The sequence below is a fragment of the Aricia agestis genome, chromosome 1 (assembly GCF_905147365.1).
Source record: "Aricia agestis chromosome 1, ilAriAges1.1, whole genome shotgun sequence".
Taxonomy (NCBI): domain Eukaryota; kingdom Metazoa; phylum Arthropoda; class Insecta; order Lepidoptera; family Lycaenidae; genus Aricia; species Aricia agestis.
Window position 1 is genome coordinate 16,964,357 of NC_056406.1, and position 13,821 is coordinate 16,978,177.

At 36.1% G+C, this 13,821-nt stretch overlaps 1 protein-coding gene across 1 annotated transcript; it reads right to left on the bottom strand.

The window, feature by feature from the left end:
- Window positions 1-3,663: 3,663 nt before the first annotated feature.
- LOC121737281 (importin subunit beta) lies at window positions 3,664-12,120 on the bottom strand. Its single transcript, XM_042128944.1, has 10 exons — window positions 11,967-12,120; window positions 11,218-11,459; window positions 10,954-11,134; window positions 10,338-10,597; window positions 10,069-10,255; window positions 8,514-9,655; window positions 8,273-8,443; window positions 7,939-8,061; window positions 6,482-6,774; window positions 3,664-5,502 (listed from the first exon to the last, which is right to left on the bottom strand). Coding segments are annotated over exons 1-10 (2,658 nt in total). The 5' UTR covers window positions 12,025-12,120; the 3' UTR covers window positions 3,664-5,501.
- Between the last annotated feature and the right edge of the window lie 1,701 nt (window positions 12,121-13,821).

Genomic DNA, 13,821 nt, shown 5'->3' on the forward strand with positions numbered 1-13,821 from the left:
ACTCCTCCTGTTTGGAAGTCGGTTCAAAATAATTGTAATAAAATATTATGATATTATATAATATGTATTTATTTAAGAATAAAATATAATATACTATGTGTGTTGTTTACTTTCAACGTTTACTTTCAATGTAAGGACTGATTTACCAGATAGATTTTACCTGAGTAATTAATAAGTAACTTTATAATGTGTTAAGACTTAAGTGTAAATTATTTACCCCTATAAGAACCTCATGTCATAACATATCCGACGATTGAAAAATCATTCCAAAAGAAAATGTGTATCTACTTTTCAATCGTCACCTTTTTTTGCCAATTAAAATTTATGATACCTAATTTGAAATACAAATCTATCAAAGTTGCATATTATTTATTTCTTATAGAAACTCAGGTAAAATTACTCGAACGGACTAAACTATCGATAGCAAAATACTATACTATCGATAGTAAAATATACATCACTAGCACACGCACACATTGACAGATCAAAAATGGTCACGCATTTTCGAGTTGTCAGGTGGTCTTTACGACAGTATATATTATGTCTATGGTAATAACTATAAGTCGTAAACTTGTCTATGTCACCGTGAGATTGTAAGCACCGCGAGATTGTAATATGACGAAATGATGGATTGTAAACAAACAGTTTTCCGGTGATTTTAAATTAATTATTTCGTATTTTAAATAAATTCAATGCCAAATGGTATGAGATGTATAACATAAAATAAAATTTAGATATATTTAAAGTGCTGTTTTAATGTTCGGTTATTAAAATTAACCTAATTTATAAGGGCATTTCTCCAGATTTGGATTATTTAGTTGATTCCCTGGTACATTTTTATTTCTGCATATTTTTTAAAATCAATAATCGCATATTATTCTTAAGTGAATTATAAAAATAATTATCTATTTGGGCCCTTTTTCACTTCACAATTTTATAAGATATTTTGATTTAATTTCTTCTAACCTAGGGAATCAACAAAGCTAATAATAATAATAATAATAATATCTATGGACGCTTCACACCACGTCAGTCTGGCCCCGTGCTTAGTACCTGAAGGACTTGTGTTACAGCCTACAGGTACCAGACAACGGAAATATATTTAATACTTTTATACTATACATATATTTAAGATTTTTATTATATCATACACATATTTAATACACATCCATGACCCAGGAACATTTAAAAACTATTTTGTTCCGTCGGCGGGATTCGAACCCGCGACCCCCGGCTTGAGTTGCCACATACTCTAACCATTGAGCCACGGAGGTCGTCAATCAACAAAGCTAATAGAAAAAAGCTTTTTCAGGTAAATAAACATGTTCAATTTAAATATAAACATGTATAAAATTGTCTACAAACTAAACTTGTTCGTTAAAACCAAATACAATGAATGAAAAATGAATTTATTTGAAATATTTTGACTTTAAGAAATTTTTTTTAAATATATTTTACTTATTGGTGTCATTTATTTGTATCAGTATATGAAGATAATGTAATTTATTTTAATAAAAATAAACAGATATGTACCAATTAGATAAATAAATGTAAAATATTTTGATTCCCTACTTAAAATACCCAGGGAATCATCAAAATGTATGTAGAAGGAATCCATAAAAAGTTTTTCCTGAGGTGTACAAAATATATATAAATAAATAGTCTAATTAAAAACCATACTCATTTTTATACATCATGTCTAAGCAAACTTAACTTTGGAAATGACGTTGTAATTAGCGAATAGGGAATCAATTGTGTAAGGAACCAAGGTTGAAGGAATCAGATATAGAGGAATACGTGGGAGAGCTATGCCTCAACACAAATGGGCCGACTCGACCGGAGAAATACTACGTTCTCACAGAAAACCGGTGTGAAACAGCGCTTGCGCTGTGTTTCGCCGAGTGAGTGAGTTTACCGGAGGACCGATCCCCTACCCTATTCCCTTCCCTACCCCTTCCCTATTCCCTTCCCTTCCCTACCCTTCCCTATTACCCTATTCCCTCTTAAAAGACCGGCAACGCACCTGCAGCTCTTCTGATGCTGCGAGTGTCCATGGGCGACGGAAGTTGCTTTCCATCAGGTGACCCGTTTGCTCGTTTGCCCCCTTATTTCATAAAAAAAAAGATATTTTCCTTTGTAATTCGGAAACGGAGCAACGAATTGTGTGACCTCCTTCCATGATGTTTAGAGGGCTACCGAACCTCCCGCCCTGCGCACCCGCAACCACGTGCTTCTTATAACTAGGGAGGTACGAGCCTCCAAGTGAAGCGAATTATTTTTATTATTATTTATAAAACGGTTAGTACAAAAACCGTACCTCCTTTGGCATGGGCATTGGGCGTACCCAGGATACCCATACCTGTGTCGACTTTCGAGAGGATGGTAGGTCTGATATATTGAAACAAAAAACGAAAAAAAATAATATTTTGTTTCCAACACTTCATTTTGCGCACTTGCAAGAAAATTGACGTTTATAGTCGGTCAAAAAAGTGCAGAAATTAAAAAGTGGCAACAGCTTTTTTTGAAGCGTTTGTCAAAACTACGTGTTTGAGCTGTTTGAAGAGGATTGGCGTAGCATTTGACAAACGTGTTTGAACGTGTTCCGCTGTATTTGCCAAACAAGATCTCATGACCTCAAATTGACAGTGTTGCCAACACGACTCATACAAAATTTGCTAAACTGCTGTTAAAATTTTGCCAAAATTATGCCAATTGCTATAAAATTATGCTAAAACTTTTCAAAGTCTAACAAAACGTTATTTAATTTTAAATGTGGATGATCGTGTGTATATTTATATTATCAGAACGTCGCGTCTGTGTGAGTGTTTTTGACATTGTAAAACACAATACTTTATCCTTTCACAACACAATAATTTATTGGGAGTCCCGTTACGTGTGCACCTGACAAACGCTGAAAGTGTACCTACTGACTTGCCCCGCCCGACAATGATGACGTCAGGACCTAGTTGAAAATCACAGTGCACAGTTGCTTAGGCCAGCAACTCCTCTCTGTATTAGATTCATGAATGTAATACACGGCTTACACGGGGCACGATAGACCCTAGCTACATATCGGCACGGTGGCAAATAGAATATCAAAAACCCTCATTAGCCAGGATTAGATAGGAAGGCTTCGGAACAAAATATTTAGGGCAAACCAATGTTGTTCTACTTATACAGATCTGTTACGTCCATACTATTTTCCGGCTTATCTCTTCCGAACAATTTTCAAATTCAAAATCGCAAAAATTGACAAATTTGACAGATAAGTGAAACAAAAGATACGAAAAACCATTTAAATAAAAGAGACAGTTCTATTTTTAAACATTGAATCGTATCGCTGTCTCTTTCTTCGCCTGAGCTACGACAAGAGATTCCATATTATGTTTTGTTTTTTTTGAGTCATAATTGGTACATTTTCGAAACGCGCACGTCGTCATTTTCAATTTATGTAGGTAAGACAAGACGCGGCACGCTCGTGACTGCGCTCGATGCAGACTAAACAACAGACGGCCCAATTGGGCCGTATTTGAATCTTCACAACGCGCGCGGTAGTAACATCTGCTTTGAGTATTTCATCATTGGGGCCAACGCTAAAACTCGCGCGGACGCACGCTCGCGTGTGAATACCTAATGAAAAAAAGAATAGAGATAAATGAAAAATCAATTTTTTTAATCGTTTTAATTATTATAGTTCAGTTACAGGAAACTATTTGTATGCTAAACAATAAAAAATGTAACAAAATAAATTTCGGTTGAAAATTTATTCGCGCGGGAAAAGTGGGTGGTATTCGTCGACTCAATGCCTACATGATTCTAATACAGAACCTTTCATGGCATGGCACTAGTCCTCACTCAAATTCTCCTATCATCCTTTGTATATAAATACATAATATGATATAGAAGAATAGAAAAAAACACTTCTGTCCATACTCATATTATGCAACACAACATTCGGAGCTCTCGTACACCTATAGTTAATTCGCCGAAGCTCATTGAGCGCAATATGAATGTGTACAAGGGCTCAATAAACACACTTCATAAAAAATCTTGCATAAATCACGCAAACATCATCCCTGTCAGTGATGCTCACAGACTAGCAAACACTCTAAAAATACAAATTAAGTAAAAAATTATTGAAACTTTCTCCGATTTGGGCTTATCTAATGTTTTATGTTATTCATAAACAGTTGCACCGTTAGTAATCTCTAGACACACACGAATGTTTAACATTCGTGCGATGTGAAATTATGTTAGTTTCGTAACAAGGCACTGACGCTTTACTTACCTTCAAGGAGAAGTGCAATAGCAAATAATAACAATTGGCACCAGGTTAACGTTATAGACATTGAAAAGTAGTATTAATTTGATTCTTGACCAAATTCGTAACAATTAATATCACATTATAAAATTGGAGTTTAAATATTTCAATGTTCAAATTCAAATTCAAAACACAACGCCAAAATTATAGAACTTGATAGATTTGACCATGTATAAAAACAACAGATTTGAGATTCTACATAAATAAAAAACGTGAAACAACGCATACAGTTTGGAACATATTGTAATTATTTATAATGTCAGTGCTTTTTGTGGCGGTTAATGTACCACTCAACATCGACGCTCGACGTCGTCGCTCGTCGGTCATACCCCTCCTATTTTTTAATAATTTTAATTACATATGTACACATTACTGAGCTTAAGACTGAAAGGCAGTGAATGTTTTTATTCATCACAAATAAAGTCATGGACGTTTTATCATTGAACAAATAAATTTATTTACAAAATGAGCAGTGAACGCATTAAATAATAAAATTTCAGTTTAAAACTTGCATAAATGCGATGAATAAAAGCCATCGAGCACCAATATGGCGTCCCTCGTCCCGCTCCGAACTCTGATGGAACCTTATTCACAATATCAACCCATGGAGAAGATTGATACATGGCTAAGTTAAAAAATATTTTTTATATCACAATCACACACACGCTTCGTCGGACATACTTCCTCATTCGGACCTCTTTCTGTCCTTTACAAAAGAATAATTTATAAAATTCACAATCCCTTACACATGTGCATGCCTAAAATAACATACGTCATCTTCCATACGCTCTCGTTCGCATCACGTAAGTAAAAATACCACAGCCACTGCCTGTATTTATAATACCAAATAGGAAAATGCTTTGAATTAATTATATGGAAACATGGTGAGGCAATGTTATGAAATATTCCGAAATTACTACTTCGCTAGATGCATTTAATTATTGACTCTATCAAGTAGTCAATTTTATCGCTTTGTAAAACTTGAGCATTAACAATTAAACTAATTAAACAAAAATCAGAGACACTTATCCAATATGAATAAAATTTTCTCTGATTACCTTTTTTACAAAGTTTCTAAATGCACCTAACGACTCGTAAATTATGATATGACCTCCCAATAATACATTAAATTTGAGTTTACCAGCACTAAGTCTCAACTTTGTTACAAGAATGTCTCAAATCTGAAACAAAAAATATTTTATTAATATTTTGCTGTTAATTTTATTTAGGTAGCAGTAGATCTACTAGAGGGGGTCTACTAGAGGAGAAAACATAACCAAATACTAATTTTATTCAGTGCTCTGAATGTCGTTACAAAGACGCCATTTCGCACTGATGTTCTAATTACTCAATGGCATTATAACCAATAGAGCAGCAATATCATGTCCTTAATAGTGTTTATAAAATTTAAAACGAAATACTCTAAAACGCTGCACCCTCAGATGAAGTAGGTAACTAACATTTAATAACATTGGGACACTTATTTTTTCCCTTTTTTCCAAATCGTTATTTACTCACTTCATCCATTTGTGTTAATTGTTAATGAAAACTATTAAACTGAGAAATGAGAATAGGTCAATATTATTGTATTGCAAACTGTTATAGAATCTACCATTCAGTCTTTTTACTTTATTGTGTTTACAGTTCCTCACGTTTACCTACTTTGATAAAGCAAGTTTTTGAGTCGTTAAATTTTTTTCTTGTCCTACTAGAAAAAACAATATCATTCTATCATAGCACGTAAGCTACAGACCCGATTTAATAATACATATTACAAATTCTTAAACCTGTAATTTATAATAAAAGCTTAGGTAACTTTTCTGTAGTATTTTTATTTTTGCTAAAACCTAACCTATGCTCATAATTTAAATGAGTCTTAAAATTAAAAAAAAAAAACCTTTTGCTTCAAGTTTAAAGTTTTAAGTCATAAAAGTGACCATAAGGCTGCATTTCCACTGGAGCGAAGCTAAGCTGCATTGCGAGGAACGTGTTTTAAAGAACCAATAGAAACACTTAATTTGCCTGACAGCAACGATTTTATTCGTTTTGGTAAAACACATTCCTCCCAACGCAGCTTAGCTCAGCTTCGGTGGAAACACAGCCTTAACACTGCCAGAGCATTTAGTAAAAGCATGTTATACAGAAATAACTGGGGCATACCAGCTGGCGATGGGGGTCTGGGTCTTGAGTTTGCGGATCTCCTTGGTGGCCCAGTTGGCGAGCATCTTGGTGCGCGGCGTGCGCGACATGCGCGCCTGCTGCAGCAGCTCGAGCAGCGGCCGCGACTCCAGCAAGGGCAGCACTCGCGCGCCGAACACAGAGCACAGGTCGCCCGTGAGGCCGGCCACCACGGACATATGGCCGTCAGTTCGCTCCGGCTCCATCGCCACCGTCACCATGAACTGCACCATCGCCGGCACGTGCGGCTCCACCATCGATACGTCCGCTTGCATCTGGAAAATATTATCCAGTACTTTGAATTGATGTACCCGAAACATCAAGTACATGATGGATAAGCTATACAATGTTTTATTCTTGTTTAGAGACTTTTGTAATGTTACTGATAGGGGAAAAACATTGTATATTTTATCCATTGTTTAAAAACATTGTAATAATATAATTTCTTATTAGTTATTACAGACAATATTTGTTTTTTCTATGGAAGAAGAAAAGACGTGTGAAGAAATGCTTAGCTCTCCTAACTAAGTCTGAGCTGCATTATAATTTATAACTAAATATTATGTGAAATAGAAACATAACAATTGGGAGAATTTGGACTACATATAAATATCAACAAAATAGGCCTAACATGTTGATACTATTCATTTACAAATATCAGATTTTTGACAACACCTATTAGACATTTGCATTTGCATGGCATCTGGCATTTGAACATTAGGGCCCATTACACACTGCGACTTTTATCAGCGATGCAGTCGCGATGCTAACGCGATGCAGCATCGACGCTGTATCGCGTTAGCATCGCGACTGTATCGATATGTGATGACGAAACGTGTTTTGGCCAGTCATTTGTTGACTGCCACAACGCGATGAGTTCGATTGAAAATGTTCTTCACGCTCTCTGTATTATTACATTTTTTAAAAAGAAAAGTAAACGTAAACAGAGGAAGTATTGGGTCCACCCCAATGTGGGTGCTTTTACAAGTGAAAGATCAACAACAACATTTAAAAAACTAATAAACCATAACAATAAGTTTTTCAATTGTTATTTTTTTTTATTAAATAAGGGGGCAAACGAGCAAACGGGTCACCTGATGGTAAGCAACTACCGTCGCCCATGGAAAATCTTATTCTGCATCGATGCTAACGCGCGTCTGCATCGATGCTGTCGCGCGTATGTATCGATACTAACGCGCAACTGTATCGATACGTGCGCGCGACAGCATAAATGCAAAAATCTGTTCATTGCTGCTGTAGCGCGTGTGTATTGATGCTAATAGGCAACCATATCGATACTAACGCGCGACAGCATCGATGCAAAAATTGCTGGTCTCGCGATGCTATCGCGCGTTTCAAAAACGCGCGACTGCATCGCTGTTAAAAGTCGCAGTGTGTAAGGGGCCTAACAGTGAATAAATCATAATGTCTAAACATACCTCGCCATCTGCACCTTTCAGACCTTGGATAATGCCAGTATAAGCTTCTAATATGCTCTCTCTTAGTTCACATAAATATTCCACCATGTCATAGTCATTTCGATCCACTTCCATTTTGCTGGCCTGGTATAAGGAATTTTATTTTAAAAGGTTTTGTGAGTTGCAAGTAAAATTGTTAAAATTTGAGATTTTAACAAAAAGTTTCTAGAATAATATTATGAAGATGAAGCCAGTTGACATTAAAACAGTGCCATCCTGATAAAAATGTTTCTTTTGAGTTCATAGTAAAAAAGTGCAAAGGTGTATTGATAGCAACTGAAAACGATAAACTCACCTGCAGCAACATTTCCATAACAATTCCCAAGTATTTCTTAAAATCAGGACCAATGCTCAAAGCTATATCACCGAACAGTGATAATATTTGAGGCTTAACAGAACGATGAATTGAGGGATCACCAAGATTTTCCAATAATAGAGTTATTATTTCATCACAATATGGTAGTACCTAGAATAAAATAAAAATTAGAAGCTTATTTTATACATAAATATTTTTTTGTAATATTTGCTACTCATACCTTATTTTTGAGGGCACGACAAATGTCGCCAGTGAGACCCACAGCTGAAATACAAACTTGATATTCTTGATGGTTCTTTAAGCCCACATATAAATATTGTTTAAATGCTTCCATGTAAGTCAGGAACTTTTCACCGAGCACCTCGACAAGGGTGGATACAGCCATTAATGCATCTTCTTGCACTCCTCCTGCCTTCCCTGCATTGCTCGCAAACATCGTCAGCAGTGCTGTCATGATAGCATCAGATATTTGTGGTGCGTCTTCTGGCGTAACTTTACTCAGGACTGACTGCAATGTAGCACACAACAGACTCTGGAGATCATTGAATTGTGATCTATCAGCTTGACTTGAAATGTGATTCTCCATTTGCAACACTTGTTGCAACCTTTCTAATATAACCATGGTTGTCTTTTGGACAGTAATGTAGCAATCGGTTGGCGAATTTTTAACCATTTCCATGAGAGCTTCATATGCAGCTGATCTAAGATTATGTTGTGCTGCATCTGGACGATCAGTAGTCTCTAAGAGGCGTTCAATAATAAAATCGAAATATCTAGACATGCAATATGTCTTTGGTTGCTGATTCTCGTTGTTAAGAGCTGCCTCATAAGCAGCTTCGGCCAGTCCAGTAAAAGCCCAACAAACATTAGCTGCAACTCTAGGTTCAGCTTTAAGGCCATTAACGAGGCTCTCTAGTAATGGCTGCAAATAGTTTTCAGTAATAGCTGCTTCTGGAACAATTTCACAAATCCTTCCAAAAGTCCAAGCCGCCGTATCTCTAACCGCCACACTTGAATCGTACATAGCTTGAATAAGTGTCGGCATTGCTTCTTCAACTAAAGGCTTGAGTGTGTTAGCTTCTAAACCACCAAGAATAGAACCGAACGCCATAAGAGCGGCTTCTCGGAAACGCCAATTTTCGCTTTTAATATTTGAACGAATGAAAGGTAAAACATGAGGAACAATGTCATCCTCACAACAGTTGGAAAGCAGCATCAAACAAACTGATGCTGCTTTAGAAGGATTCCATTCCAGCTCATCATCACTATCATCTTGTTTAGTTAATTTTTCCATAAGCACAGGAGCAATATACTGCAGTGCCCCTCTTGCATAAAATCTAGATGTTCTTACTGGAGGACGACCTGAAAGATCATAATATTTGTGCATGTTACAACAACAGTAATCAGTATAAATGGTAAATATTTAAAGGTGACTTGGCAGACGAAACATCTGAGATGCATCTTGAATACTGACTATTAAGCGGGCCTGAGTAATAAAAAATGTCAAAAGAGCAACAGCTTATTTAGTAATGACTTAAGTCTTAAACTAAGACAATGAAATTCTTTATAAATCCTAGCCAAAAAACCTAGCCAGAAATACAAGGAGTGTAGTGTGTACATTGTATTAATTTACTATTTTATGTTGCTAACAAAAAATATATGAAATAATAATATAATTTTCTCCATTCTTTTTTATGAATTTCTACTACCATGAACAGTTAACAAATTTGCCACAAGTATATTGCAGAAGTTATAAACTTAAAACTAGTAAATACCTGCTTCAGAAGCCTCAACCATTTCTATAGCAAGATCAATTTCTTCATCACTGACATTGGACCAGAACTCTATACCCTGGAGAGATATTTCATCCACATCAGATTTCATAGCTTCTAATGTAATAGGGAACAATGCTTGGCCCATGTATGGCTCCATGTACTGGTAGTATAAAGATAATATTTTGACCTGAAACGATAATTAAGTTCATTAGCATTTGAGAGATAAAAATGAAACCTTTTAACACAACATATTTGTAAAACATGCTCACCAAACATTGTAAGGCTGCAACACTAATTCTCATGTCATTGGACTGAGTTGCTTCACACACAACCTCCATGATGAAGTTTCTTTCATTCTCTTTATCAAAATTAGCCTTTGTAAATTCAAGAGAATTTAACAGAGCTTGAGTTGCTGCTAATCTGACATGGTTGCTGGGCTCAGTAGATCTCATACCGTGAATTATAGCAGTTAGAATCTGGTTGCTTTGTTCAGTAAGAACTTCAGCATCTATTTCTTGGCAGATGTAACCTATAAGAATGTTATATTAAGTCAAACATTGTGTTGACTATTGTGAAAAACAAATATTATAACTGCAAAAAAGCTTTCATTATAAAAATAGATGCAACATATTTTATAGTAGTACCTAATCATAATTCAAAATATTGCTAAATATTGCTTCAACTCACAAACGGCCACATGCAGCCGCAATAACAATAGAATAGCTATTGTGTCTTGTTTTGCCACAATCGAGGGATTAAATTTCACTGAACATCTCTTCATCTATCTAACTTACTATTTTTACTTAACAAATCTCATAAGAAAGTTTTTAAGTTAAGAAACTTTTTTCATTTGTTGTAAAACAACCTTACGTGTAACTGACTTACCTATAGCTTCAAGGCTAGCTTCTCTTGTCAGCTCAGTTGATTGGGCATTGACTACATTTTCCAGGAGCATTGGTATAAGGTCATTCCATTGTCCAACAGCAAGCTCCGCTACAGCTACATAAGCAACACATTGAGCTGCAGAACTCGGTCTACTACTTTCATTGCCAATAGCAGCTAGAATCTAGAAAACATTATTAAATATGATTATTAGAGACACAATAGCTTTCACATAATATTATAAAACATAATTTTTATTATATTCACATTTTTCTTAATATAGACTCTTATGTCTTCAGGTAGAGCAAGCCATCTCTGCTGATACTGCTGCTTTGCAATGGGATCTTTAGATGTTAGGTGGTTTTTAAGTTGCAATCCAGCAGCCATTCTTGCCACCTGACTGTTTCCACCTTGTACCAGAATGTCAGAAAGCATTTTGATAAATGTTGTAAAATTTGTGAGGGCTGCATGGTTAAGATATTTTTCTGCAGCATCCAATTCATTTCGATCTGTAATGAGAAAGTTATAGACATGATAACAATGATACACTGCTGAATAGAATTCACATTTACATTATATACAAATAGAATGTAGGTATTCAGGCTGAAAGTTTGGCAAGTAAGAGGCCAATTAGAATTAGCATTTTTGGAGGTTATTTCTCTTATTCATGTCAGAGTCTTTTAAATTATTTACAACACAATTTCCACGAAAGTATAATATTATATCCCTGCAACATGTTTACATTCACAGTACTGTAAAGTAACTTCACAACCTGACAAGTCTTATTGAAATCAGATTGTCATTATTTCGTTAATTATGGTATTAAAGTAACATTATTCTATATTATCCTAATATGATATGGATTATGAATTACTGAATTTGCTGGCAAGTAAAAATGCACCTACATTGGAGCTATATATTGTGTGAAAGTTACAGTTAGATGGTAACTTTAAAATTCCTGAGTCGGTTGACAATGAAGATTACACGAAGCGCCATGCTCATACAATGTTACTTACCCGGTGATATAGTTTTCTCTAGTATCTGTATAAGCGTTAACGTCGTCTCCGAAAGCATTTTGTTTTGGTGAAATATAACTGAACAAATAACTATTTTACAGTCTTTTAGATAAAGAAAAAGTGGTAACCGGTACACGACGTCCGACGAACGACAATAATTCACGAATATGTGACCATAGACATTTTTTTTAATTCGTCTCGGTCGGGAGTCGGGACAGGCAAAAGCGCTTATTCCACTTGTCCTATTTAGAAGTCCTAGCTAGGATCCACATAGGAGACTAATTAGAAGCTTCTTATTCCACTTGTCCTAATTTAGTGACTAAATCAGTTGTCATTTTGGTCAGACGTCTTCTTAATGGCTCCAGTTCTATCAAAGCAACAAAATATTGGTCTTCTCATAGGCTTAGCTGTTGGCTCAATGAAAATAAAAATAAACAAAAGGCGAAAAAGATGGATGTGTTGAGGTAAACCTCTTTAGTGTAAGATGGTGTTGGCCGTGCAGATTTTAGAAGATGTTTATTTCCTATGTTTTTTGATATTTGACACCTTGTCAGTTTTGAGTGTTCTGTTGATTGTCTAAAGAAAACCAATATATGATTTACTTTCTGTACATTGCTTTTTATTAATTTCACAAAGTACTTCATTCCACCGGAGCCGAATTAGGATAGAAAACGACTCCCTGTAAAAGGTTATGTGCCCAGAACGTAAGAAGTACTAAAAATATTCATTATGGAATTAAGTAAAATGCAAATCTCAAAGTTGGATGGTACTAACTGGGTGCAGTGGCGATACAGGATGACTGCACTACTGAGAGGTATGGATGGGCTTATCGATATTGTGAATCGTAAAGTTAGTAAGCCAGAGAAGCCAGCAATCAACAGTGGCGATGCTACTGCTGCAGCGGCAATGGCCGAATACAAGAAGAATTTAGGAGAGTACTTGAAACTAGAAAGTACGGCTCTTTTATTGATTACGAACAATATTTCCGATGAAGCATTAGATAAGGTGATCAGGTTTTCAAGTCCAAGTGATGTCTGGGATGAACTACATCGGCTATATGACGGCCTGAATGATGACCGTCTGTATCACGCCTGTACGAGCCTATTTCAGTTAAAGATGGACATCTCAGACGACATTGTGACTCATATATCCAAAGCGAAGAATTTGTGGCATAATCTAAATCAAGAGCTAGTTAAGGCTGATGATGGGAAGGAGCTGCCAGAAATACTACTTATATGCAAGATTTTGGATACATTGCCGGAAGGATATTTTTCCTTCAAGTCGAGTTGGTTAATGATGTCAAAGAAGGACAGAACTATAGACAATCTGACTAGTCAGCTTTGTGCCCATGAAAGGGCCTTGACGACAACCTCCAAGGAAGATACTGGATGCGTGTCAAGATCCACTGGTGAAGCTTTGGTTGTTGACCGTACGAGAAGGTCTATAAAGAAGAAACCCAAAGCGTTTAAGTGTCATGGTTGTGGTGAAGTTGGGCACTTCAAGAAGGACTGCCCTAAAAAGGAACGGCGCGGAAAAGCAGGAATGACCAACATGATGGCTGTGCTGGTCAACGTCATTGATTGTAACACGGATCGGGATGAGTGGTACGTTGACAATGGCGCCACACATCACGTTACAATGAGAAGTGACTGGTTCCAGGATTTCGAGCGTTTCCAAGAACCACACATGGTAACCACTGCTGATGGGAAAGTGGTAGATGCGCTAGGAAAGGGTTCGATTCTTATGCAGACAAAGAAAAGAACATTCTTAATGAATGACGTGTGGCTAGTTCCGAAAGTCACGAATAATCTTTTTTCGGTGCTCTCAGCACATGATATAAACACGGAAAGTTTGT